This window comes from Abrus precatorius, unplaced genomic scaffold (genome assembly GCF_003935025.1).
Source record: "Abrus precatorius isolate BTA unplaced genomic scaffold, Abrus_2018 Scaffold8, whole genome shotgun sequence".
NCBI lineage: Eukaryota > Viridiplantae > Streptophyta > Magnoliopsida > Fabales > Fabaceae > Abrus > Abrus precatorius.
The window spans coordinates 11,581,529-11,609,234 of NW_020874428.1; the positions used below are offsets into that span (position 1 = coordinate 11,581,529).

Below are 27,706 nucleotides of genomic sequence, written 5' to 3' on the forward strand. Positions count from 1 at the left end.
TAAATATGTCAAGAAATTGAAGAAAAGGCCAAGACTCAATCTGACAAAAATAAAATGGAAGAGTATGCCAAACATCTCAATAAAAGAAGTAGAAAGGTAATATTTGAATAAGATGATTGGATAAGAGTACATTTTAAGAAAAAAAATCTTCATTTCAAAGAAAGTCTAGACTAATATCGAGATAAACCTTTTTAAGTGTTAACTAGCTAAATGTGTCCACTTAACTACTAGAACATATCAATTATACTTAAACTCTTAAATTGAACTGTACTTAGGAATAAATACTTAGGAATAAATATTCAGTGAGTCTTCTTTACTAAAGTTCTTTCTTGAAACCATTAATTTTATCATGAATTCACCAATTCTTATGACAATCTCTTTGACTTCTTAAGCATTCTTATTTATGACACCATTCAGAGTCTTTCCACTCTAATTTTATTCTTAAGGTATCGATTTAGTTTTCACCAATTTCTATTTTTTAAGGTTCATAATCTCTTAATTCAAAACTCTAATTTTTTTTTTTCCAAAATAACTCCCAATTACATCTCACATCATATACATCCTATTTTGTGATTCTTTTTCTGTAATTCTTATGCAAAATTTATAGTTAAAAATGTGAACTTTCACCTCACTTAAAAATCACCCAAATTTAAGTACTATAACTTGAGCTACATCCTAATCCTAGTTAAGTTTGAATTCAAAAGACTCAAGGTAAACCTTAATACTTTCATGATAATTCATTTCTTGTTTTGAAATAATTTTTATTTATTTATTTTTCTACCAATTCAAATAGCAGTCAACTAAAAAAGAGAAGCAAAGTTTAAAATAATATTTATATTATTTCAATTAGGTCTTTATCTTTACTTAATTAAGTATTTTACACATTACAATTCGAGAATATAATAATGAATTTCATTTTAAGTTAAAAATAATTTTAGTATAAGTAATAATATTACTATCTGCAAGGACCGTGGTAAAACATCCACACAAGAAGTCCGCAACTACTTACTTGAACTTAGTTCGACGCGGAAAGGAGTGCACTATCGGATGTTTTACTGAAGAACTCAACTATAATGAGTCAGGATATGTAAAATCGTCTTCCTAAAAATGCACAAAAGAAAGCACCATTGCAAGACTTGCTTTAGAGAAGCTCCACAGCAATATCGGTCATTCTGTTATTTTGGTAAATTTCTGATACACTTACATAGAAATAGAATACTTCTTTAACTTGCTGAAGGGAAAAAAAACTACTGCAGAAAGGTCCAGAATGACTGGTGTTTCCCAACTTTTGATATCTACTCAATTGAAGGCAATAGACTACGAAATATATGAAAATACAATTCAAATAGAAAAATTATTTACATTAAATGTGATTGATGTCAAAAAATATATTTTTTAATTCAATTTTTAAGAAACCAGCATCCCCTCCTTAATCTGTGTTCATAACATGGTTGCAAAAACTGCATTATAATTCCAGCCTTACAAGCTTCTATTTTGGCTTGCTGCACAAGGCAAGCCCTTGCTGCATCATTTACAAACAACTCTAAGACAAAGTATACCTATTAACAAAATATGCTTCAAGCAATACCTAAATTCTTACCTTAGATTTTCTAGTCTTCCAGACTTTTGAATTCCCTGGTTGGGGAAAATAAGAATATTTATCAAAGGAATTCAAGGCAGCAATTTCATCCACAGCTGAGTCATTAACTGGTAACAGATCCTATAGCAATTCAGAAGATGTTAGCATATAACGTCGCACAAGTTTCTAGCTCATTTATATATTATATAGTTCTGTACTTCAGCATGCATGAAGAACAATTTCTAAAGTACAGATAAAAAGAGTGTTTTGAGAAGTTTTGTTATTTAATTCAAGTTTCAAACATTTTTCCACATCCATAAAATAAATTTTATTGGCATTATGTTAGAAAACATATTGGCCACTGTCACTTAGAAAACAGCTTAGTATCAGTGCCAGGGAAAAGACTAACAAGCCATGTAATTTTAACCTTACCACTTCCCCTGAAGTCTCATTCCCGGATTCCTCATGGTTCTTCACTTCCAAAGAATCAAAGTAAAACAATATCTGGGCAGAAATTAGTGAAAAATATAATTGAAAAAACAGAAACAGACAAAATTGACAAAGCTGGAACTGGAACGTCAAAGAAAAACGCAAAAAGGGATATTAAAATTCATGCACAAGTGAATAAAGGTTCCCTGACCCTGGTTGTAAAAGTCACCTTGTTAAGTAACTGAACATTTGATGAATTGGTTGCCATGATCTGAACTCCTAGCAAATTGTTGGCATTACTGCAGAAGGGACAGAAAATAGTGCTGAAGACACACCCATCTTTTGGACACCAAATTCCTTGTTCTGGTTCACTGTTAGGTGTTCTATTACAAATTCGTTGATCAACAAATGAAGGATCAGTAATAATAACTGGTATGCTCTTTAAAGTATCAGTAGCATAAGTTTTCAGTCTCTGTTTCAAAAGGGATCTTAAATGAGCTTTTGATGATGTAATCAACGAGCATGTAAGATATAGATGGTTCTCAGGTCGGCCCAATGGACTTTTGCAGAATGAACAAAATATCTGTAACCTTTTGTCCAGTAGAGGAACAGTTAATGAACATGAAATAGGTATATTGCTGGTCAGTAACGGACAATTTGAATCCCAAGTTCTCTCAAAACCATTCTCACATCCATGAGTTATCTCTTTAACATCCACTGAGCTTTTTGTGTACCGTGTAAGAGGACTGGCACAAGGTGCAATATAATTTTCTTCTTCAGTGAGGTCTATAAATGGTGTGACCAAGGGTTTTCTCCTTTTCTGATTGTGAGAATTGACACTTAAATTCAAAGATGATTCCATTTCTTGTATATAATTTGTTGCATTCTTTTCAGGAGTTATTGTTATTGAAGACTGGGCCCTTGAAGAATTTTTACTTCCATTGGTTGAAGACATTGGAAGACTTGATAAGTGATCTGGAAATTGAGCAAAGGACTCAATTATGGTAGAACCAGAGTTGTCATACTTGGAGCAATCAGGACTACCAGGATCACTGCCAACATGTCTGATTGCCACAAATGATTCCCCGGAGAACCTGTAAGAACCATAATTTTCAACAAGTAATCATATTGTAATTGTTTAATGAATGAAAAAAGATTGCTAACTAAATTAAAATTTATATGATTGCTATTTGATGGTGTAAAAAGTAAAAACTATCAATTGTGCCTAAAATATCTCTTGCATGTCTCTGAACTTTGAAGGCCAAAATATACCAACGTGGTGATTTTACCAAGGAAGGAATTAACTACACCGATTCCTCAAACCAGATATGCAATAGGAAAGAACTCTTATTGGGAATGGTTTAGTATGTGTTAAAAAAGTAAGAAATAGAATCAAAATATGAAGATGAAGAGCAGAAATAATTTCTTCTCAATTTTTCCCCTTTGTCCCCATACAATTTGTTAGAATCTATTAGAATCTTGTAAATATAGTAACTTTATATTTTGTAATTATGTACTCTTTCTTATAAAATTGAATAACTCCACTGTGCCCTAAACACATAGATTCATTCTAATGCTTCTCAATATTTCCTCTCTCAACATGGTATCTAGAACCTAAGGAGAGGCAACCCTAATCCGTGTTTTTTTTTTCCAGTGGACCCATTGTTCACCGGCGCCAATTTTTTTTTTTCAAAAACTGTGTTTCATTTCTGGTTTTCGACATTTCATCTACCTATTCTGGCGCCACCGCCACCATCCGCCATTGTTCTGACACTGCCTCCGCTGTCTAACCTCTAATCCCTACGACAACCCCGCCGTTGTGGTCACCCTCTTGTTTGTCATGTTTTCTCATGCGCCACCCTCTCTCTCCGCTCATGATGACGCGTCCAGCGTCCTTTCCTAACGCCATTGACTAGGGTTTGCTCGCCCCTCTCCTCTACCTGTATCTGGTCTCAGTTGATTGTTTGAACATCTATTCGCCCTTGTTTTGCCCTTTTTTGCTATTGTTTGGGCATTTTTTCTCTTTCTTCTCACTTACCAATGGCTACCTCCAGCACTTCAAAATCTGACACTCAAATTTTTGCCAACTATGTCACTGCACCTCTCTCTTCTGAGCAGTTGGATGGTAAGCATTACTCCTCTTGGACTTCTTACATTAAACTTTGGCTTGTTGGACAGAGTTATGAGGCACATCTCACCCAAACAGAAGATGATGTCTCGAAGGCCGACTGCCCTCTGTGGAAAAAAGTTGACACTCAGTTGTGCTGTATTATCCGAGCCACCATTCACCCATCTTTTCATGATGTCTTTCGCACAAAGCTGTTTGGACACAGGCCCAACAACACTATCCTTAGTGCCCATCATATTAAGGATTCTATGTCGACCTATCTTGGCTAGGTGTCTAGCCTTCTCTGTGAGTTCAATGAATTGCTTCCTCCTGCTGCCACTCCAGTTGCAGAACTTGAAAATCACAAGTTTTCATGTCCCTGCTCTATTCGTTTTGCCCATAAATTATTCTCATGTTCATGATCAAATCCTAGGTAGCCTCACAAAAGCTACTAAAGACAGTACTTGGACGACTCTCCTTCGTGTCCCCTCCAAAGCCTCCTCTAAGCCTTTGCTTTCTATTCCTATTGATTCTTTTGCTTTGGTTTCTCGCAACATCAACCGACCTCCATAGCAAAAAGGTGGCAAAGGATGTCTCTAGTGTGATCATTGCCACCGACCGGGACACACAATTGATAAGTGTTGGACTCTACATGGTCGACCTCCTCGCACTGCTCAGGTGGCTCAAAGTTTTGCGTTTCCTTCGTCCACTTCTGCTCTATCGTTGGCTTTGGATCCAAACCCATCACCTTCCTATTATGATTTCCTAAAATGGTATAAAGATCGTCAGGCCTCCAATTCCACTGCTGCTGTTGCACACACTAGTAATTCCTTCGTTGGTCTCTCACTCTTCAGGCCCTTGGGTCCTTGACTCTGAGGCCACTAATCACATCACTGGTAATAAATCTCTTTTTTCTTCTCTTTCTAATTCTGGTTATTTACCTTTTATTACCATGGCAAATGACTCTCAAACTCAGTCCTAAGGTGTTGCTGTTGTTCATCTTCTTCTTTCTCTTTCTATTCAAAATGTCCTTTATGTCCCGGAGCTCCTTTAATTTATTGTCCATTAGTCAACTTACCTGGTTTCTTGATTGTGTCATCTCTTTTACTAAAAATTCAATTTCCTTGCAAGACCAGAGTACAGGGAGGACGATTGGCTCTAGATGTGAGTCCCTATCAGCTCAGCAAGCCTTCTCTTGTTGGTTCGACAGCAACATCTTCACTTCTGATTCATGCTTGATTAGGACATCCAAGTCTTGATAAGATGAAACAGTTATACCCTAGTCTTTCTAAGTTAGAGTCTTTATCTTGTGACTTATGTCAATCAGGAAAACATGTTCATAATTCTTTTTCTAGTCGCACTGAGTTTGGCTTTGTCCCCTTCTGTTCTAGTTCATTCAGATGTTTGGGGTCTAAGTCGTATTTCTTCTACATTAGGGTCCAGATACTTGTTACTTTTACAGATGATTTTTTCCATTGTACTTAGTTATATTTAATGAAAAAATGTTCAGAAATTTTTTCAATTTTTCAATCTTTTTTTTATGAAATAAAAAATCAATTTGGTATCCCTATTCGCACTTTACAAAGTGGATAATGTACGTGAGTTGTCTACTCAGTTTCAGACCTTTATGGCATCTCATGGTGTGTTACATCAAACATCTTGTCCTCATACTCCCAACAGAATGGAGTTGCAAAACGCAAAAATAGACATATGTTTGAGACCACCGGGACTCTTCTTCTCCACTCTCATGTTCCTTATCAGTTTTGGGGTGATGCGGTACTTATTGCGTGTTATCTCATTAACTGCATGCCTTCCTCTGTTATACAAGGTAAAATCCTTCATTAAGTTCTATACCCTTACCACTCTGTTCATCCTTTACCACCTCGGGTCTTTGGTTCTACATGTTTTACTCATGCTCTTAGTCCTGACATTGACAAGTTCTCTCCTCGGTCTCATAAGTGTGTTTTCTCAAGTACCCACGATCTCAAAAAGGATACAAGTGTTATTCTCCTACTTTTCGTAGGTATTTCATCTCTACTGATGTTACTTTCTTTGAGTCCTTTCCATTCTTTGGGCTTAGAACATCTACATTCGAGTCTTCCCCATCCACAATTGCTCCTGTTTCAATCCTTTTCTGTCCTCCAGAGAAGTCTTCATCCCCTCCACACCCATCTCCTCCACCTTTGCAGGTCTATCAGTATCGTACTTGTCCTATATTGCAGCCACCGAGCGCTAACAACACCATGAACTCACCTTTGAAGCCACCTCTTTTGTCTCATCTTCCAATCCCGCCTTCTAAACCTGACATCCCCATTGCCCTTCGAAAAGGTATACATTCTACTCGTAATCCTTCTCCTCATTATATTTTTTTAACTTATCATCGTCTTTCTCCTTATTATTATTCCTTTCTTCCTTGTCCTCTATTTCTATTCCTAAGAATGCAGGTGATGCATTTGCCCATCTAGAATGGCAACAAGCTATGCTAAACGAGATGTGTACATTACATAATGGAACTTGAGACCTCGTTCTTCTACCACTAGGGAAGTCAGTTGTTGGTTGTCAGTAGATGTATACAGTCAAGGTTGGTCCAGACAGTAAGGTTGACCGGTTTAAGGCCCGTCTCATCACCAAAGGCTATACTCAAATCTTCAAGTTGGATTATGGTGACACTTTCTCTCCCGTGGCCAAATTGCTCTTTGTGCGACTATTCCTGTCCATTGCTGCCATACATCATTGGCCTCTTTATCAATTAGACATCAAGAATGCTTTCTTACATGGTGATCTACTCGAGGAAGTCTACATAGAGCAACCTCCTTGCTTTGTTGCTCAAGGGGAGTCCTCTGGTCTTGTCTGTCGACTGCAAAAATCTTTATATGGCCTCAAGCAGTCACACAGAGCATGGTTCAGCAGATTTAGTATTGTGATTCAACAGTTTGGCATGACTTGGAGTGAAGCTGACCATTCTGTGTCACTCACCTACCGGTTGCATCTACCTGGTTGTTTATGTTGATGACATTGTCATCATAGGTAGTGATCATCGTAGCATCGCACAAGTAAAGCAGCATCTCTTCAAACATTTTCAAACAAACAAAGGATCTTGACCAACTCAAATATTTTTTGAGAATAGAAATAACACAATCTAAAAATGGGATCATCATTTCTCAAAGGAAGTATGCAATGGATATTCTGGAAGAATCAGGAATGTTAACTTCCAAGCTAGTTGACACTCCCATGGATCCAAATGTCAAGCTCCTGCCAAGTCAAGGGGAGCCTCTTCTAGATCTTGAAAGGTATAGACAATTAGTAGGGAAGCTGAACTACCTCATCGTTACCCGTCCAGATATCTCATTCGCAGTGAGTGTAGTAAGTCATTTCCTCAACTCTCCATGTAAAGAACATTGAGATGCAGTGACTCGCATTGTTCAATACATCAAAGAAGCTCCAAGAAAGGATCTTTTGTATGAAGACAAATGACACACTCAAGTTGTGGGGTATTCTAATGCAGATCAGGCAAGATCTTCCATAGATAGAAGGTCAACCTCTAGATTCTGTATATTTATCAGAGATAACCTTGTCTCTTGAAAAAGTAAGAAGCAGAGTGTTGTAGCCTGGTCCAGTGCGAAAGCGGAGTATCGAACTATGGCTATAGCGAGTCAAGAGCTTATATGGCTCAAGCAGTTGCTTCAAGAAATAAAGTTCAAAGAGGTTACACATGTCACTTATATGTGATAATCAAGCCTCCATACACATTGCCTCAAATCCAGTATTCCATGAGAGGACAAAGCACATTGAAATTGATTGCAACTCTGTCAGAGAAAAAGTGATATCTGGGGAAATATCTACTAATTTTGTCAATTTCCATGATCAACTAGCAGATATATTTATTAAGTCACTAAGGGGTCCTCGAATTAACTACATATATAACAAGCTTGGTGCATATGACCTATATGCTCCAACTTGAGGGGGAGTGTTAGAATATGTTAAAATCTTATAAATATAGTAACTGTATATTTTGTAATTATGTACTTCCCTATAAAATTAAATAACTCCATTGTGCCCTAAATACACGGATTCATTCTAATGCTTCTCAATATTTCCTCTCTCAACACAATTATGTGTCCTATATTCTCTGTCATCATAATCTCTCACTACAACTAACTCCCCACCACTCTCCAATCACATGCCTTTTGCTGATTGCCTAAGTTCTAGAAGCCTTAGACTTACTGGTGTAAACCTGAAGGATCTGTCCTTCCTGGGCCCATCTTGACTATTTTGGCCCCAGGTCCCATTAATATGTTTAACATTAGGTTTAAATGTTTAGTTATGAAAAAGTGAACCATACCAAATTACCAATTACAATAAAATGGTGGCAACACAAAAAGAGAGAGATATACCTTGGCTCTGTCTGATTACAGCCTTCTGGTTGAGCTTTACAATTGTATGTGTTGTTATTCCATTGGGCTGATGGCTGACACTCACCAAGATCTTGAGAGGTTAGAATGGGAAAAGAGATGTTATTCTCAATCACTGATGTTTCTCTCCCATCTCCACAACCAGACTTGTTCTGTTTATGTTTTTTTTTCCTTGTGAACCTCATATTCTGATCCTTGTCTGGGACATCATCACTATTTGAGCCCAATTTTTGCATGACATGCACTTTATTCATGCCATAACGTTCCTACAGCAAGTTGACCATGTATTAATATCCTTTTTCCCACTAAACCGTGAAGAGGAACAGGGTAGAGTAGGATAAGCCAACACACCATGTACCTTGGCATCCTCAAAGAATGATTTTAGTCCCACCAATGACAAATCAAAGCTGTCATACACTCTCAATGGTCTTCTTAGCCACTTTGAAAAGAATGCTCTATTTCTTTCTTCCCGAAAACGTTCATCTATTTCCGCAAGAATAATTACACCGATTATGATAGTAAAAATGGTTGGAAGTTAATAGTTATGGTAATAAAGAGAATGGTGTCAAAATAAACCTTAGTTCAAGAATAAATTGCATATTTGCATTGCAATTGCATATCATCACATGAATAAAAGCTCTAGATTATTATATTCTAAACCAAAATGGTTGTTTGCAAGACAGAAGGCCTGCTTACATGGTTGCACACTTGCACCATGGGAATAACTGTCATGATAATTTTTATGTTTCATGGGAGAATATTTGCCAATGGTATGCTGTCTACAAAAATTCAAAATATGATTAAAGGAATTATATCCTATCAAGGGATGCCTTAAGCTTTTCAATTACAATGGCTAGCTTTTATGATTTGGTTCTCCCAAGGCTCTTATCAGTTGGTATTACAGCCTTCTACCATGTTTCTCAGCTGCATATGAGTGGTGTGGATGATCAGTGCACAGCCAGCCCATGTAGACTCTGAGGCTACAAAGTGTATGGAATGTAAGGATCTAATTGCAGGTTATGAGACTTGAGTCCCACATAGGAAGAATATGACTCCAGTGTAGGGTTTATAAAGCCTTGGACTCTCCAACTACATCAGCTAACTTTGTGGTTCTCCCAAATTTGTTATCACTAATGGTAAAGATAATGGTTTTAAATTTCTGTCTGATGCAGCTGTAAACCTTTACACAGCAACCACTGGGGTAACATTTTGCGTACTCCAGAAAACTTAGTGAATTCCGCCTACCCTTCCAAATATAAAAATCATTTTCTAAATTCTAAACAACATATAAATTGGAAGAGAAAAAGAACTGAAATAGTTGGCAGTTCATTGCTCCATAAACTTAGTGAATTCCACCTCTACCCTTCCAAATATAAAAAATAATTTTCTAAATTCTAAACAACATATAAATTGGATGAGAAATAGAACTGAAATAGTTGGCAGTTCATACCCAGTAGAATGATTGCTCCATAATCAAGTTTGTGCCGTATACAGCGCCCTAAAGAAAATAAAGGTAATCAGTAAAAATTTGATAAATAAAATCAGCTTTGGTTTGAATATGAACGTGTGTGTGTGTAGAGAGAGAGAGAGAGAGAGAGGGAGGGAGGGGGGAGGGAGAAATAAGTCTTACCTGCAGCTTGATTTAAAGCTCGAAATGTTTGGTGGCAGTACCATTCATTTCCACTCAAAAGATTTTTGGATAATTTGTATGTGTCATTATATTTCTTCTTTAGTGCAACTTGAATATCATTTCTGTTAAGTTATAACATATCAGGCAATCAGATAATTTATTCCCACAGTAGGATTCCTTATTCAAGAAAATGCATAAGAAAAAAAGAAAGGATTCTTACATATTGGGAAATGGAATACCAACAATAATCTTGGATTGTCAAGAATGTACAATCTATAGTTAACATTTACATCAATTATCAAAATTTGAAATGTATGTGATCAAACCCATTATAGGCTACCAACAAACTGCCCTTTTTCAGTCGTAACCATTATTATTTATTTGATAATCTGAGAATATACCTTCTTTCAGTCTTCTAAATATATAACATAGCCACAGGGGAGATCAAGATCTCTTCCCAACCAAAAGAGGTGAAAAACATATTAAAAGTGGAAATAAGGATACAACTACTCTGGCATTATCATCGGAGAAATCAATTCCTTCAGAAACCTGCAATACAAGCATTATATTATGTTGATTGAAATTGAATCGTATAATAAGGTCATGCACACAATTATGCCAAAGGTAAAATGATTTCATTTTCTTGAGTGGCCATGTCATCAACTTACATTAAACAACATTTTAAGAAAGGCTAATGCTATCGGCACTATCAAATTATCAATTGTTTTATTTACACTCGCATCAAACTACTTTAATGTCATTTCCTAAATTGACCCTCATCAAATATAAACATACAAATAGAAACAAAATCAATTAAATTAGTAACAAATTATTCAACTTAAGATATCACAATTGATGCTGGTGCTTCATAAACTCAATTTAGTATATGGCTGTTATCCTGTAGATTAGAGAACATGTGAAAAAACTGGTCAGACTAGTGACCACTAGTAGTGAAGATTAGAATGACACATGCTCTATCACAATTTTAGTAACATCTAGTTGTTAATAGAAGTGTTTATAATCAATGACTGGGTAAGTAGAACTTTGATCTTTTTCCACCAATATAAATATTCACATATACAATTTATTGAAACATCTACATGTTAACACGAAGTGAAAAATCAGAATACAATTGTATTCTGAATGACCACACTCCTAATGAAATCCACTTTTATCTGTTAAACTGGGTATGCAGAACTTTGATTTTTTTTTTTTTTGGTTACTATTATAAATATTATCATGTATAATATTTGTTTTTTATAAATATATTTTAATCATGGTTTATTTCAATTAAATAGCACAAACTTCGGAAGTGTCAGCTAGCCAATAGCCATAAGCTGGCAAAGTATTCCACAGTTGATTAAAAGAAGTTAAAATCAAATCTTGCCTGCAATCCTTCCCCATTGTGTGAATTTAAAGGACTTAACAGAACAATTATAAACAGACATAGAAAAAAATAAAAGAATCACAATTATCTTTAAACACCTTACACTAAGATAGTAATGCAATGAAAATAGAGCAAAATGAAAGCATCAAACTCCCTAGGGAAAAACTATAAGCCAATATTACTGTAGCACTACTAAATCAAAGCAAATTTTGATGCACCTTTCCTCGACAAACACCAAGTAAAGCAGCTCCTTCTTTATTAGAATTCTGTAGTGAATCAACTGCATGGACATGATTCAGATCAATTTTCCTAATTCTTCGCCTCCTTCCCAATGTAGGTCTTTTGCCATGATGAATTGAATCATAATACCCCTTTAATGCAAGTTCAAAATCATCTTGGCTTCCTCCTCTTGGTTCTGCATACCAAGTACCAACATGATACAAACTCTTAATACAACCAAAAAAATATAGCCAAGACAAGAAGATCAACTTCAGATATAAATTTCAAAGTAATGACCTTTCAACTAATGTTTGTATTGTGCAGATGTATGCCTTGTGCAGAAAAAGGATGAGGAAAAGTAAAAGCAAAAGTATCCACAGAAACTTAGATCATACACCTAATCCACAATACACAAGTATTTGGAAGAAGATAAGGATAACTCACCAACAAAAAGGGACTTTTCTGCATTTAATCGAGACCATTGACCTGTTTCAGACCAACGGTTGCATAACTTTTCCATCAATTTATAACTTGGAAAGAACACAAGACATCCACCTGGAACAATCTTGAAGATTTCCTCTAAAGATTTTCCAACTGCATCCTAAATAATAGCATAGAATAAACGATGTATTCTAGAGGCAAAAATAGTAATGTGAAAAATGTATGTTGAGCAAGCTTACCTGGAATGCATATCCGTCAGCTGTTTTGTAACTTGCATTTAATGGACAATTACCAGGACCAGTGGAGATTATAGCAGGCCACACCTAAATTCAAGAGGTCATAACTTGTTGAACAAGCACTTACAGGGCTAAAAGGACTAATGAACTTTAAGGATAATTGAGTAGCAATCAAGACCTGTGAGTCAACATCAATGACATGTGGAGCTTCAAGACTAGTTTCAAAATGAACTCCAAGCTCAGAAGAAAAGGATGTCATTGGTGACAGTGTCCTGAAATACCAAAAATCAGTACATAAATGATACTATGATGAAGCTAGGAAGTAGAGATGCTGTGAGAACTGAGCTCACTTATCAGTAATTTTTGGCCCTCACACTGGGTGTGGTAGCAGTTAAGAATCAAAATGGCAGACTCCCCCTCATTTTAGCAATTAAAATTTGTATCAAAGTGGCATATCATGTATATCAAACTTCAATTATTTGGTGAAAGTTTTCCTTTACCATGAATGTTTGTGGTAGCAATGCCCCACTGGAACTGTATTCCAACAAACGTATTTTACAGAACAGCAAACAGGTTATTTCCACCACCCACCCAGACATATAGTTGGCCATCTTTACATATATTATTAAGCATGCTCAGACAAGGGAAGAAGTTGTTCAAATACAATTTGGAAGTTTTAACACAATATTTGAGACAGCCATTACTGGAATACTGGACAGGCCATATACTTAAATGCTTATATTAAACTTGGCTTAAGTGGCTTGGACATAACTGGCTCATATCAGTCCAGCTGATCAGGTCAGCCCATAAAATCCCAGCCTGCCCTCTTGCTTCTCAGTAGGAATGCTCAGACTCCATAAACTGATTTTTCATTTGCATGCGCCATGTAGGAACATATTTGGAGATACATTCTCAGAACAGAAGAAAAAATAAACAGAATTCTGTCATGAAAATGTATAACTTGGGTTTGGCCCTGGGTGCCCATTCACTACACTTACCCAGAAGTCAAGATGATTGATAAAGAAAGATCAGCAACATCTTTAAACACAACTGCTGGATTCAAGCACCACAAACTTAAAGCATACGTCCAATTTCCAAAAGCTCTTCCTGACATAGAACCAATGGATAGGAATTGTAATAATGCAGTAATAACTTAGGCAGAAACAAAAGATATATACTAACAACTAGAACTGCTAAAGTATCTAAAAATATTATCCTATTGTGTCTTATCTTCGAGGATTAGTCACCATGTTTTCATATCTTATTATAATTTTTTTAATTAAATAGGATTTACGGTTTAGAGTATACGATTAGTATAAATAAGTGTTAGTGCAGGTTTCATGGACATCCCATAACATTATGACACATCTCACTAAATATTAACTCTCTTTTATTGCCTCCTCCCTCTATGCCTAAAACTCCATATACCCGCTTCAAATCCTCATTGAGATTGAAGAAATTAGTCAGGCAATGCAGCTTCTCCAAAAAATTTGATCTGGCTGCATAACTTTGTCAAAAATATCAACTGGCCCCACGGCGTTCCCAAAAACAATGTCTGGGGCCCCATATTTCTCCAGGAATTTACCTGGTAATGTGGCTTTCCCAAAAAAACATCTGGCCTCATGGCATTCTCATAGGAGTCAGGGTCCTAACCCTAATATCTTTGTAAATACTAAGTCAAACAAGGCCAAGCCTTGGCTGGTTTACTCTAGGGAAAAAAAAGCAATTAATAATGACAGCTAGCAGTTAGGAGTTATTTTTCTGTTTCAAACTCCAGCTATAAATAGTAGCTGAGAGAGTTAGTTAGGGGTCTGTTTTGAAAGTTAGTTTCTAAACTTGGTAGAGAAAATTCTCTAAGGAGCATTGCTTTGGGGTATAGGATTGTACACTAAAAATTCATCAATTCAATAAAGAATTAATAAAGATTGTATTTTCTTCCCTCTTTTCTTGTGAACATAACGCTGGTCCAACCTGCCGGATTCGGTTGGGGAAGAAACAGAGAAGTGTTGATCAGCAAGAATTTCAAGATGACAAAGCGTGGTGCAAATGAAAGTCATTGCAGTGACACTTTTGAGGAAAGAATGAATTCCTTGGAGGAAAGATTAGATGTTTTTATGGAGACGATGACTAGGAGGATGGGAGGCAGGTTGGGAGAAGTACCAATAATCTTGCTGGTTGATAGTGGGGCCAGTCACAACTTTAGATCTCCAAGAGTGGTCCAAGCCTTGGCCTAAAGGTGGGAGACAAAAAAAGGTAATGGAGTGAAATTGGGAGATGGTCATACAGTTAAAACTTTGTGGACTTGTCCTAAAGTTCATCTAAACCCTAGTGCTATTCAGGTTCAGATTGATGCACATGTACTTGAACTAGGGGGCCTGGACATGATCTTGAGAATTGCTTGGCTAAAGACATTAGGGAAGATGATAATTGATTGGAAGGATCTCTCTATGACTTTCCAAGTGGATGGTTGGCCAGTGGAGCTGAAGGGCATTAGTGGTGGAAAAGGGAATGTTGTCCTACCTTCAATGAGCTTTTAGATGGTCAACTTTGCAAAGTTGAAGGCCTAAATTGGAAAGAGAGTTCTGGAATTTTTTGCTGATGACAGTGAGTTGAAACCTCAGCAATTAGATGAGCTGCAGGGGTTACTGCAGCGGCATACAATTATATTTGAGGAGCCAAAGGGATTACCTCCCAAGAGGGCCATTGAGCACTCTATTGTATTATACCCAGGTACTGGTCCAGTAAGTGTCAGACCATATAAATACCCCCAACATCACAAGGATGAGATAGACAGGCAAGTGAAAGAACTACTGAATGTTGGGGTAATAAGGCATAGCACCAGCCCTTACTCTAGCCCAGTTATTTTGGTCAAGAAAGACTCTTCATGGAGAATGTGTGTGGACTATAAGGAGTTAAATAAGGTCACAGTTCCAGACAAGTTCCCAATTCCAGTGGTGGATGAGTTGCTTGATGAGGTTTTTCTCTAAACTGGACTTATGTTCAGGATATCATTAGATACGTGTTAAGGAGGAAGACATTGGTAGAACAGCCTTTAGAACTCATGAAGGTCATTATGAGTACCTAGTCATGTCTTTCAGCGTAATGAATGCACTAGCCACCTTCCAGTCTACTATGAATCAGGTTTTCAGACCTTCCCTTCGTCACTTTATACTGATTTTTTTTTTTGACAAATTAGTTTATAGTAGGGACTGGTCTGCACATATTTTGCATCTTTCTAAGGTTCTGGAAGTCCACAGGGAAAATCAGTTTGTTGCTTATATGAAAAAATGTAGTTTTGGTAGAAGTCAAATTGAGTATCTTGAGCATATGATTTCTGAAAATGGGGTGACAATGGATCCTGCCAAGGTCAGCAGCATCTTAAACTGGCTCAACCCTAAGAATGTGAAGGGGGTGAGAGGGTTCCTTGGGCTGACAAGGTACAGGAAATTTGTTTTGAACTATGGGAAGATAGCTAAACCTCTCACCGAGTTAACTAAGAAGGAGGCCTTTGTGTGGAATCCAAGGGCCGAACAAGCCTTTCAGAAATTGAAGAAAGTAGTCACCTTTGCTCTTGTGTTGAGATTGCCTGATTTTTCACAAGAATTCCAGATTGAATGTGATGCCTCAGGGAGTGGTATAGGAGCCTTTCTGTGGGTTAATTGTCTAAATCAGCTTATGAGAGGGAGCCGATGGCTCTGGTCTTGTCCATCTAGCATTGGCGTCATTATTTGATCGGGAGAAAGTTCACCATTTTTTCTGATCAGAAGAGTTTGAAGGAAGTGTTCCATCAAAGATTACCACCTCTGCTCAGCAAAATTGGTTATCCAAGTTACTCAAATACCAATTCACATTAGTTTAGAAGGTTGGTACTGAAAATAAGTCAGCAGATGCCCTCTCACGAATCTACGAGGATGTTGAGCTAAATGCTATCTTGTCCTATCCTTTATGGCTCCAAGGTGAGGCACTTCAGAAAGTGATAAAGGAGGATGAATTTATTCAAAAGATGAAGACTGATTTATAGGAAAATTCCGAAAAAAGGACAGGTTATTCTATTCAGAATGGGATCTTACTACATAAAGGGAGCATAGTTTACCATCTACTTCCTCTTACATTCCTCAATTACTGAAGGAATTCCATGCTTCTCCTGAGTATGGGCATTCAGGTTTTCTAAACATTTATAGGAGGATTGCACGAAATATTTACTAGGTGGGCATGAAAAAGAGGGTCCTAGAATTTATCAAAAGTTGTGATGTCTGCCAAAGAAATAGTTTGTCAGGAGGTTTACTTCAGCCCCTACCTTTTCCTTCTATGGTATGGGATGACATTTCATTGGATTTCATTGCATTTCATTACAGGGCTACCAAAATCTAAAGGCTATGAGGCGGTTTTGGTAGTAGTAGATATGTTGTCCAAATATGGGCATTTCATACTACATAAACATCCCTATACAGCCAGAACAGTAGCTAAGGTTTCTGCTAAAGAAATAGTTCGTCTGCATGGCATTCCCTCTTCAATTGTGAGTGACAGGGACCAAGGTAGTTAAAATCGAGATTCTAAGTAGGATCAGAGAGGAGATGAAAAATCGTAACTCGTAGGATCGTAACACGAATCGGAAGATCCTACAAAATTGTATAAATACATGTAAAATAGTATAAATATAAAGGCCAGAGGACAAATGAGAGAAGTGAGTCACCCCACCTCAAAACAGAGATATTAAGAACAGAAACAGAGAGGGAAAAGATAGATTAAGTATTGTATTCTGATAAAAGACTATTTTATCCTTAAAGAAACTTAAAACAGAGCCACATTAAGGGTAAAAAGGGAAAGTTAAATTATTTTTAAATGATGAGAAGTCTTGTCCTTAAAAAACCCTAAAATCTGCTTCATAAATCCTAAACCTTAAAGACTATTTTATCCTTAAAGAAACTTAAAATAGAGCCACTTTAAGGGTAAAAAAGGAAAGCCAAATTATTTTTAAATGATAAGAAGTCTTATTTTTACCCTTAGAAAACCCTAAACCCTAAATAACTTTTACTCCAGTCACACTGTGAATTAGGCTACGTTGGAGCTGCGATGGCCACCACAGCAAAACGCTCCGCTATGACAAGGTCGCCAAAGCAGACATAATCATCAGAGAGAAAGCTATAGAGATAGTAGAACAGAGGAACGAAGTTGCAAAGTCCTAGTCGCGTCCAAAAATGGTGGAGAAAGAGGCGATTTTGGAATGAACAGATTCGCTGTGTTAAGGAAGAAGAGAAGTGCACTTCGCACGTTGCAAAGAGGCAAGAAATCGGAGAGAGGAGTGAAAAAAAACCCTAAAAATAGGGCAGAAACAACTCGCCTTGGATCGCAGATTCCACGATTTCACGAGGAAGATCGTGCGATCCCTGAGATCCCACCAAAACGAGTTCCAACCCAGAATTAGGATCGTTGGACCTGCGGCAAATCGTAAAATTGTACGATTTTACGTGTTAACTCGCGATTTTGACTACCATGACAGGGACCCACTCTTTATCAGCTCTTTCTGGAAAGAGCTCTTTAGATTGCAGGGGACCAAGCTGAAAATGAGCTCCTCATATCATCTTGAAACAGATGGTCAGACAGAGATTATAAATAGGTGCCTTGAGACATACTTAAGATACTTTGCTTCTGAGCAGCCAAGGAACTGGTCCCTATGGGTGCATTATGGTATAACACATCCTTCCATACTGCCACAGCTGCTACTCTATTTGAAATTGTTTATGACAAACCTCCTCCAAGACTTACCCAGTTCCTTCCTAGAGAAACCAAGGTACAAGCTGTAGCCAGTGATCTACTAGACCGTGATGAAGCTCTATCTCAGTTGAAGTTTAACTTGCACAAAGCCCAACAGCAGATGAAGCATTTTGCTGACAAGAAAATAAGAACAATATCCTTTGAAGTTGGAGAGTTTGTTTTCTTAAAACTGCGTCCCCACAGGCAGCAAACAGTGGCCAAGAGGATCAATCCTAAACTTGCTGCTAGGTTCTATGGGCCCTACAAGATTCTGCAGAGGATTGGTGAGGTAGCTTATAAGCTGCAGTTGCCTGAGACCTCAAGAATGCATCCGGTATTTCACGTTTCACAGCTAAAAAGGGTCGTTGGTAACTACACTACCTCTCCTGACCTACCTAGTGGACTTGAAGTCAAACTCGAAGCTACAGTTGAACCTGAAGCTACTCTAGCCCAAAGAGAAGTTATTAATAGCGACACTCCTTGCAAGCAATGGCTGATCAAATGGAAGCACTACCCTCTAGAGGACATCACATGGGAGAATGAATTTGTGCTGCTGAGCCAATTCCCTCACTTTAGACTTGAGGGCAAGTCTATTCTTCTAGAAGGGGAGAATGATAGGAGTCAGGATCCTAACCCTAATATCTTTGTAAATACTAACTCAGACAAGGCCAAGCCTAGGCTGGTTTACTGTAGAAAAAAAAAAGCAGTTAATAATGACAGCTAACAGTTAGGAGTTATTTTTCTGTTTCAAGCTCCAACTATAAATAGTAGTTGGGAGAGTTAGTTAGGAGTCTGTTTTGAAAGTTAGTTTCTAAACTTGACAGAGAAAATTCTGAGGAGCATTGCTCTGGGGTAAAGGATTGTACACTGAAAATTCATCAATTCAATAAAGAATTAATAAAGATTGTATTTTCTTCCCTCTTTTCTTGTGAACATAACACATTCCCAAAGATTTGCCTAGCAATGCAGCTTTCCCAAAAAAATTAGTCTCCCTCGTGACTTTACTAAAAATATCAAAAGGTCCCATGACCAAGGTATCATGAGTTTACGTGAACTAATGGGGTATCCATAAACTCAACTCATAAACTTGAATCATAAACTCATAAAAGTTTACCTCACACAAAAATAATATTTAAAATGCCATAATAATTAAATAAAGCATAATTATATCATTACAATCATACTTAAATAACCAAATCATATAATGATAATGTGACTTTGGTACCCTTAATTGTAAAAGTTATGTTTCACAACTTGCAGAAAGGGAAGAAAAGTGGTGCCCTGATACTAAATGGTATTATTTTGGTAAGAAAAAATGATTTTCTCTTTGTTTTGTTAAACTCAAAATCAAATGTAAACTCACAAGTTTATCCAAGTTTACCTAAAAACAAGTTTACATGCAAGTTAACACAATTTTCTTACCTAAGTTCATAAACTCGTACAAGTTTACGAGTTAAAATGCGAGTTTAACAACCATGCCTATGAATTTTGTAGAGATTTATTTGTCTTTGCAAGTTTTTCAAAATTAAAAAAAAATAGCTGGTCCCGCAACTTAAATTCTAAAAGTATCAACTGGCCCCAAGGGTCTGAGAGAATTACCTTAATTTTTTTATGTCTGTCTTATTGTTTGACTTGTAACAAGCTAAAAGCTTAAGAAGCTTTAGTTTGAGAGAAGTGTTACAACAACAAAAAATATCACAAGTCTTATCCCACTAGGTGAGATCGACTACATGGATCACACGACATCATTGAACTAAATCAAGGATAAAATTTTTAGAAATATTATTATTCAAAAAGTCTTCTCTAATAACTTACTTTAAAGTACTTTTTAGGTCTCCTTATGTCCCTTTTTACCAAATTAAAAATCATATTATCTACTTTTCTCACCTGTGCTTCCAAGGGTCTTCACTACGCGTGACCATTTCACCTTAGACAATTTTTCGTCATCTTTTCCACTACATGTGCTATTATTCTCACATATATTATCATTGTTTGTCCTATCATTTCTCGTGCTTTTTCTTGTGTTGCTCCTTTGAGGCCTGGATAGTTAGTCATATTACAATACGATAAAATTTTTCTTTCATCTTAATAGATATTTTACAATTATAAATAACTCTTGATATCTTTCTCCACTTTAACCACCTAGTTTGTATTCTGAGTAACATAATCATTAATTTCTCCATTATAGTGATCTGATAAATTGTCATTCTGTCAATTTATCTAAAAGATTTTAGCCTTTTTTTTTTATTATAATTGTTATTTTACCCTTTAAAATAAATAAGTTTCTATTAAATATATTGTTAAAAGTATTAACAATACAACTTTGTTAAAAGAAATCAAATCACAAAGAAAGTTGTTGAAGAGCAAACAATGAGTGGATTCTAAAATTGAATTTTGAATTTAAACTGATTTCAAAATGTGGTATGACACTTAAATTTTAAATTTGGAATTTGAATTTTGAATTTTGAATTTTGAATTTTGAATTTAAATCTGAAATTTGAATTTAACAATAGAAAATTATATATTCCCTATGAATAAGTCATATTTTTAGAGGGTAAAACATCTGTTTTGGAGGATTAATTATATCTTTTAAAGGTCAAATTATTATCCTTTTGGATTATACACGCTATATAACAGACCTTACACACTTGATATTGGTCACTCAACATATCCCTCTGTCTCCTTTTTTTCTTCATCACAAAGTTGTACTATTAAAGTAGATCAATCACGGAAATTTTTCTTTCTTTATTATTTATTATAATGGACGTTTTGTGTCTAGTTACTTTTGTTTTCATATTTATGACTATATATAACTAAATACCTCATAATGGGACTGAAGTGAATTCTTGTGATGTAACCCCCTTTTAAACCCCAATTTGATTATATGATGTTTAATGTTATTTGTCAATTATAATTATTGTTTTATGTTATTATTCTTAAATTAGTAACTCAATGACGTCATTATCACATGATAATTGGAGTGGTAACAATTGATTAGATGATTGGTAGTTATTTTAATATCATTGAATAAAATTGAATTGAAGAACATACAGGTAATCACAAAAAAAGAACCCAAGTCTCGGACTTTCATCCATATAAATCAACTTATTTTTTAATCCAAATTCCCTTATCGATTGAATTGCTTGACATTCAAGGAACATTAGTAAAAAGTGGTTGTGATTATAATCTCTATGGGAACGATACTGGGAGGGTCTAAAACCCTCTCATTTATTACAATTGATAGATATACTAACCTGTTAGTTGAAAATTTTTTAATGAGTTTAAAATCTGCAACACTAACAATAGCACGCAATAGCGGCAATGTGTGTCGTAGCGGCCTTCAGCTGCCACAGATCTAGCATAGCAAACGTTTATGCTATCGCAGCCATCACAACCATCACAGCTGTATTCGCAGCGCAATAGAACCTAAGATAGCAACTTTCCTTTTTCTACCCTCAAAATGAAGGAATTTTAGGGTTTAAGGGTAAAAAAGTTTTCTAATCTTTTAGAAATAAGCTAATTTTTCCTTTACCCTTAAGATGCAACAGTCTAGAGGTTTTTTTAACGACGAAATAGTCTTATCAGTTTTCAGACCTAACCTCACTTTTCCCCACGCTTTTTCTTCTTCCTTTCTGTGTTGGACACCCTGTCCTCTTATCTCTATCGTTGTTCTGCTTTGCAATTGCAGCAGACACATGACAAACCCCACTTTTTTTCTTCCTTCTCTGTTCAATGCTCCCTCCTCTCATCCTTGTCTTTGTTCTGCTTTGCAACAATCCAGGGAAGTCACTTATCTTCGATGACTTTCAAAATCCACTTCCTTTCTTCTCTCTATTCTATGATTCTACAGTACTGCCTCTGTTGTGTTCTCCTAGAAAATCCACTTTCTGTCTTCTCTTTATGCCTTTTGTTGATAATTATTCATATTGTATTTATGCATATTTTTTTAGCATTTATATAAATATAATTATTTGCACGTATATATTTTATACTCATAAAAATTTTAAAATTGCAGTTATCCTACTGTACTCTATCCCGCTATAGCATTTTGAGGGGCATCCACTGTGTGCCTATCCAACATTGGCAATTATTTTCCCCATCATTTTGAAGAATTGATCTCAAGTACAACCTGAAAAACTTATAGCATAATATCCAATGTCATTAATAGCGGATGGCAAGTCATGGAAGACGGCCAAAAAACTGCCATAAAATTATGGCGGATGCCATGGTAGCTTATGACAGAAGCATGTCAATCATAATAAAATAGTATAATATATATATTATATCTACAAAAATATATAAAAAACACTACAATATATAGAAAAACACAACATGGCCCAGTTTTCTAGGCTGTGTAAAAAAGGATAATACCATGGCTAGAAAATGATGGAAAAGAGAACACAGCCTTTGGAGAAGATGCAGATTGAGAGAGAAACAGCACCTTTTGAAGAAAAACAGAGCACCAAAAGAAGCAAAATAGACGCACAGAGAGTGACAAATAAAACATTGTTTGAAGCAGAAAAATAGAGCACAGAGAAGCAAAATGAAAAATAGATGCCGGAAAACAGGCCCCTCCATTCACAGAGTGGCCAGAAAATAGCAAGAAAGGACTTCTCCGGCAAAAATTGTAAAGGAAAAGTTGGCTTCAGAGAGAAGGAAGAAAAACAGAGCATGAGAGAGGATATAGGCATAGTACCGGGTAGAAGGATGGTTGCTCAAGAAGATAAGGAAAAAACTTTTAAGTGGGACAAAAAGTCCATTTTTCCCTTAAAAAAGGCCCAAACGACACTGGAGCACGGGCAGAATCATAATTTCGCTCCCTTTCTCCATCGAGCTTCGGAAACAAACACCCTCACCAAACATTCGTTTGCGATTAGGGCTCAACCTCCACGACAATAAGTATTTCGCAGCCAACCACCAGTCCGTGCCACTGTGATCGCAACACTATTGATAAGTATGCTTTGAGGTTCTTGAGTCACTTTGAACCAGGTCCAGTTAGAGGACCATTTCAATTTTTTCCTCAAAAACTAACATTTTCCACCATGGTCGCTGTTTTTACCATGGCCACCAGGCTCATAATGGCCATCATGGCACCACCTTCGTAGATCCGCCATGGTTGTGGCAGTTTTGGCAAAACTCACCACCGACATTTGCCATGGCCATTACTTGACAACATTGATAATATCATTTTCATTTTTAACTTATAACGCATGATTATCTTGTGTTTTGCTAAACTTACGATGCATATACTCTATCTTACTTCTACACAGCTCAAGTTTTCCTCTTGAATCCTCAACCAGATGTCATTTGCAAAGAACATGTACGCAAGAATAGTCTTTCGTACGTCACTTGTAAGCCCATCTAAGACTTGATTAAAAAAATGAGGGTTCAAAGTGGAATCTTAATATAAACCTATCCCTTTTGAAAATTCGATACGCCTCAGAAGTTTTCACACACCTAGTTTGAGAGAAGTGTTAGAATAAATAAAAATATTTAAAAATATCCTATGACATATTCTTTTCTAAGATTAGTTACCTTATTTTATCATTATCTCTGAGAATTTGTTACCACATCCCTATCTTACCATACTTTGGTTTCTTAATTCAATAGTATTATGATTAGTATAAATTGGGGTTAGGGATCTAGGTTTTATGAACATGTGATACATCTCAAAAAATATTTATTCTCTTTCATCTATCTTCCTCCCTATATACCTAATGCACTACAATTTCAACAAGAACCTTCTTCCACAATGCCATTAATCAATTTAACCAATAATTGGTTGCCGAGTCAAAAAGAGGAAAGGGCCATCATCTCTCTTCACCAACTAAATACAGAGTTTCTCGTTTCAAATCTCCCTTTTCTTCCTTTATTAATAATAAATTAAGTTCTTATAATCGTATTATCCTGTGCAGTACCTAACACCATCTGTTTCAGTATCGCTACAAGGGTCAAAAGATTAAAACCAAGTTAATCCTTCATGTTTAAGATAAAAACAAACCTTTTAAAATGTTGTCTCCACATAAATGATTTTAATTTGTATATTTAGATTCTATTATCTGAAATTAGAAACCCAAAACAATCTATTTATATAACCTTTTTCCTAACCATTTTCTATTCACTTACATAAGAATAAAAACCATGTCATTTGCAGTTTTGCTAGATATCATTGTCTGCAATTGCAACTACTTACCAGTATCTTTTCTAACATAGCGCTGAAGAGCAAGCTGGTAGTCCAACATGTGAGAACCATTTCTTGAGAAGAAATATGTTAGTGATGAGAATAAACCTGGAATGAGATCAATAAAAATCATAGTAACAAATATTTTGAGGTCAATAACTGAATACAGTACCACACATATTAAAAACCATAACACCATACCTTCTAGTGTTATCACCGACATGCCACTTAAATGAGGTGCTTCTGCCTCCAAGTCTGTAGCAACTTTGATTGCCTTGAACAAATTATCAAGTTAAATGGCATGCAAAGGTAAGAATAATCCAAATGTCTAATAAATGATATACCTTGGTTGCACATTCTAGCAAAATAGGGAAGCACTGTTTCGAAATATTTGCTTCTTCAAGCTCTCTTAAAGCTTTATCACCAGTCCAACTATACATACAAAAGGCTTATGTTATTAAATCCCAGATATAGTTCATAAATTATAACTTTTACTTTATGAGGCTCTACCCAGCAAATTAATTTGGTTGAAGCTAGAGGTTATTTGAAACTTAAATCAATTTATAGTTGTATATAATGCTTTCTTTAAAGCATGTTTACATAAAATATAGCACACAACTTCTATAATACTTGGGATTTATAGAGCCTCAGGATACAAATTACAAAATGAATAACTGCATTCACAGAATAATAATGAAGAAGGCATGCAGAATGACAAAACCCTTAACTTACCACGATACATAGTGCTGAAAATCACGCTTTTCTAGCATGTTTTTCTTCTCTTCCATCCAACTAGTAAGGCCCTACGCATATGCATCACTCATTGTAGATATACAGTCACTAGGGATAAACTTACAAGTAAAACATTTCAAACCCAATATCTAATCTGATTACCTGCGCCATTTCATATAGTGGTCGGTAAATTGTGGCATTTATAGGACAAAGTTGCTGGAGCTCCATTTGTAATTCTTTCAAAGGTATGACCAAATAGTTAAGAACCATTATTACTAAGAATGAAAACAAAAGCTATAAGGTTCACAACATACTATCCAAAACATCCTCTTCAATATCCACACTGCCAGAATCACGAGCAATGTCCTCTATATTGCTGCAAAGTGCAAGCATGTAAGACCAGTTAAAGAGAAAAACAAACATACACTACAACCAAACCATAAAAAATTGTCATTAAGCTCTATATTGGCTTGCATAAAACTGAAGGTGTGGGAAAGAGATTGGGAATCCATATATAATCTAAAAAAATGCTACTTCAATTAAACTGGACTCCAGGAACTGTCTCATTGACTTTGCAATTAAATAGAAAAGGATGAACAGCTCACTGAGCTTCATCAAGAATCACTACAGCTCCTTTAATATCCACGTCCATTGCTGCCCGAATGACTGGATTAATGATGTAGCTATATGGACAAAATACCAACTCTGCATCATCTGACATAGAACGAGCAGCATAATAAGAGCAACCTGAAAGTTGAGACAATGTAAGACTTGTACTCAACAAAGCTTAGCATTAACTTCTAAATAAAGAAATAAAAGACAAAAGTAACAACAAAAAAGCCAAACCTTTCACTACTTGTCCAACTTTTACAAGATCTTCTATGTCATGCACTTCATTGCATCCTCCTTTCTGAAGAGAGGGATGACCTTTGACTTTATGTGCATTTCTACATAGATTGTAAATTTCTCGTTTCTGTTACTTCAGGAAGAGTGATATAAAAATGGACCGCAAGAATGAGTGGATAAGCATAGACTCACTTGAATTCTGGACACCCGGTTGCCTGATCTTTCAATAATTGTTTGCTGAGAACATTTTACAAAAATATCAGTATGAAGATTGTATACTGAGAACATTTTATGAAATACATCAGAATGAACATGGAAGATGAAAAGAAATTATCATAAAGTATTCTAGAGGTAAAAGCAACCATTCTTCATCAATATTCTCTTTGCCAAGTATATTTGTATTGGTGCAGTAATGTTTCCGTGATGCCTGGAAACAAGAGGTAGGAAAAACTCAGCTAAATCCACATCACTATACTGAAAATAACATATCTCAATGCATATCTAAGAATGAGTTCTAATACGGTATGACATTTTACAAAAACCTTTCCTAACTTAAAATCCTTAAGATATAATTGGATATTCATTGTATCCCATCAAAAATGTTTTAAAATTGACATATAATATGCTTCATAAACAAAAGAAAATTATCAGCATATTATTAATGATAGTTTGAAAATATCTGCAGCGGAAATTTAAAATTTGAAGGAAGGTGGGGGTATATAAATACATCAATTTAGAGGATTAGTGAATAATAAAATTCTTCAAAATGATACTGAACGATATGGTATTTGCACGAACTTCATTCATATCAGTTAAAATGCAAAAAACAAAAAGTAAATTACTTAGCAGAACCCGAAATATTATCAGAAAACAAATTTGAGAGTTCAGATCATCAATAACAGTGATGTCAAAGAAATGGATTCAACCTACCAACACAGCCATAGGCACCCTGTATGCAGTTTTCCGCAATTCACGAATCACTTGAGAAATTTGTGAATGTGTTCTCCTTATAAAATAGAACAACAAATGATGTAGTTAAGTGAAGATACCCATACTTTAGGATATAGGAAGCGACATTGAAACTCTAGAATCATATAATATGATCATCTAAACGATTATAGCAATTAAATAAAAAAAATTAATTTTTAACCATTGATCACTTATGCGACAAGAGGGAAAGAGAAAGAGAATCGAAGGATAACTCGATGGCAAACACCTACGAAGCATAATATATAGTTGGTGCTGCCTTTTTCTTCTGCTTCTTGTTGTTGACCTCAGATTGCGTACGGTCCAAATTTTCTGATGCTGAAATCAGGAAAATTTGCTAAGAAAAGCAGAGACCAAATAATGGAAATGTCGGTGAGAATAGATAGTTACCAGAAGAAGGTGAAACCTCTTCGGGAACAAATCCGCCTCCATGAGCCAGAGGATCGGGGATTGCCTCCGGGGCGGGCTTGAGGTGGGGTTGTTTAGATTTACAATGGTTCTGCCAAGCGAGAGAGGAACAGAGAAGAGAAAGGGACTTGCCAGTGCCAGTTGGAGACTCGAGCAAAGCGTGACAATGGCCTTCTCTCTGAGCTCGGTTAAGGGTGGAGATTACTCTGCCCATAAATGCAAATTGAGACCCGTACGGTTGGTAGGGAAATTCCACTTGCAGACCTCCGATGTGGTACACATTTTTAGGGTTAGGGTTTGTTGCAGAGACCATTTTTCCTTTTACATTCACTTCAATTTCAGAACCTGAGATGCTAAG

At 36.1% G+C, this 27,706-nt stretch overlaps 1 protein-coding gene across 2 annotated transcripts; it reads right to left on the reverse strand.

The window, feature by feature from the left end:
- Nucleotides 1–1,428: 1,428 nt before the first annotated feature.
- LOC113846361 (Fanconi anemia group J protein homolog) lies at nt 1,429–27,706 on the reverse strand. 2 transcript variants are annotated; one of them, XM_027474522.1, is made up of 28 exons: nt 27,331–27,706; nt 27,174–27,258; nt 26,884–26,959; nt 26,316–26,380; nt 26,146–26,190; nt 25,954–26,054; nt 25,713–25,854; nt 25,422–25,483; nt 25,270–25,343; nt 25,108–25,178; nt 24,720–24,807; nt 24,577–24,649; nt 24,388–24,483; nt 13,439–13,547; nt 12,619–12,712; nt 12,444–12,527; nt 12,319–12,364; nt 12,208–12,249; nt 11,763–11,959; nt 10,662–10,706; nt 10,378–10,406; nt 10,158–10,279; nt 9,978–10,025; nt 8,886–9,010; nt 8,510–8,793; nt 2,238–3,102; nt 2,012–2,083; nt 1,429–1,720 (listed from the first exon to the last, which is right to left on the reverse strand). In XM_027474522.1, the coding sequence occupies exons 1-28, from the start codon at nt 27,659–27,661 to the stop codon at nt 1,589–1,591; spliced, it is 3,603 nt and encodes a 1,200-aa protein (XP_027330323.1). In that variant the 5' UTR covers nt 27,662–27,706; the 3' UTR covers nt 1,429–1,588. The 2 variants fall into 2 exon arrangements, with proteins under 2 accessions (XP_027330323.1, XP_027330322.1); XM_027474521.1 differs by having other exon boundaries at nt 12,208–12,364.

Excerpts from the sequence above, each read along its gene's own strand:
- LOC113846361 (XM_027474521.1), bottom strand. The coding sequence starts at position 27,661 with ATGGTCTCTGCAACAAACCCTAACCCTAAAAATGTGTACCACATCGGA. Across the intron at positions 26,960-27,173 it reads CCAACTATATATTATGCTTC|GAGAACACATTCACAAATTT; the intron begins GTAGGTGTTTGC and ends CTATTTTATAAG. Across the intron at positions 1,721-2,011 it reads ATGAGACTTCAGGGGAAGTG|GATCTGTTACCAGTTAATGA; the intron begins GTAAGGTTAAAA and ends GAATTGCTATAG.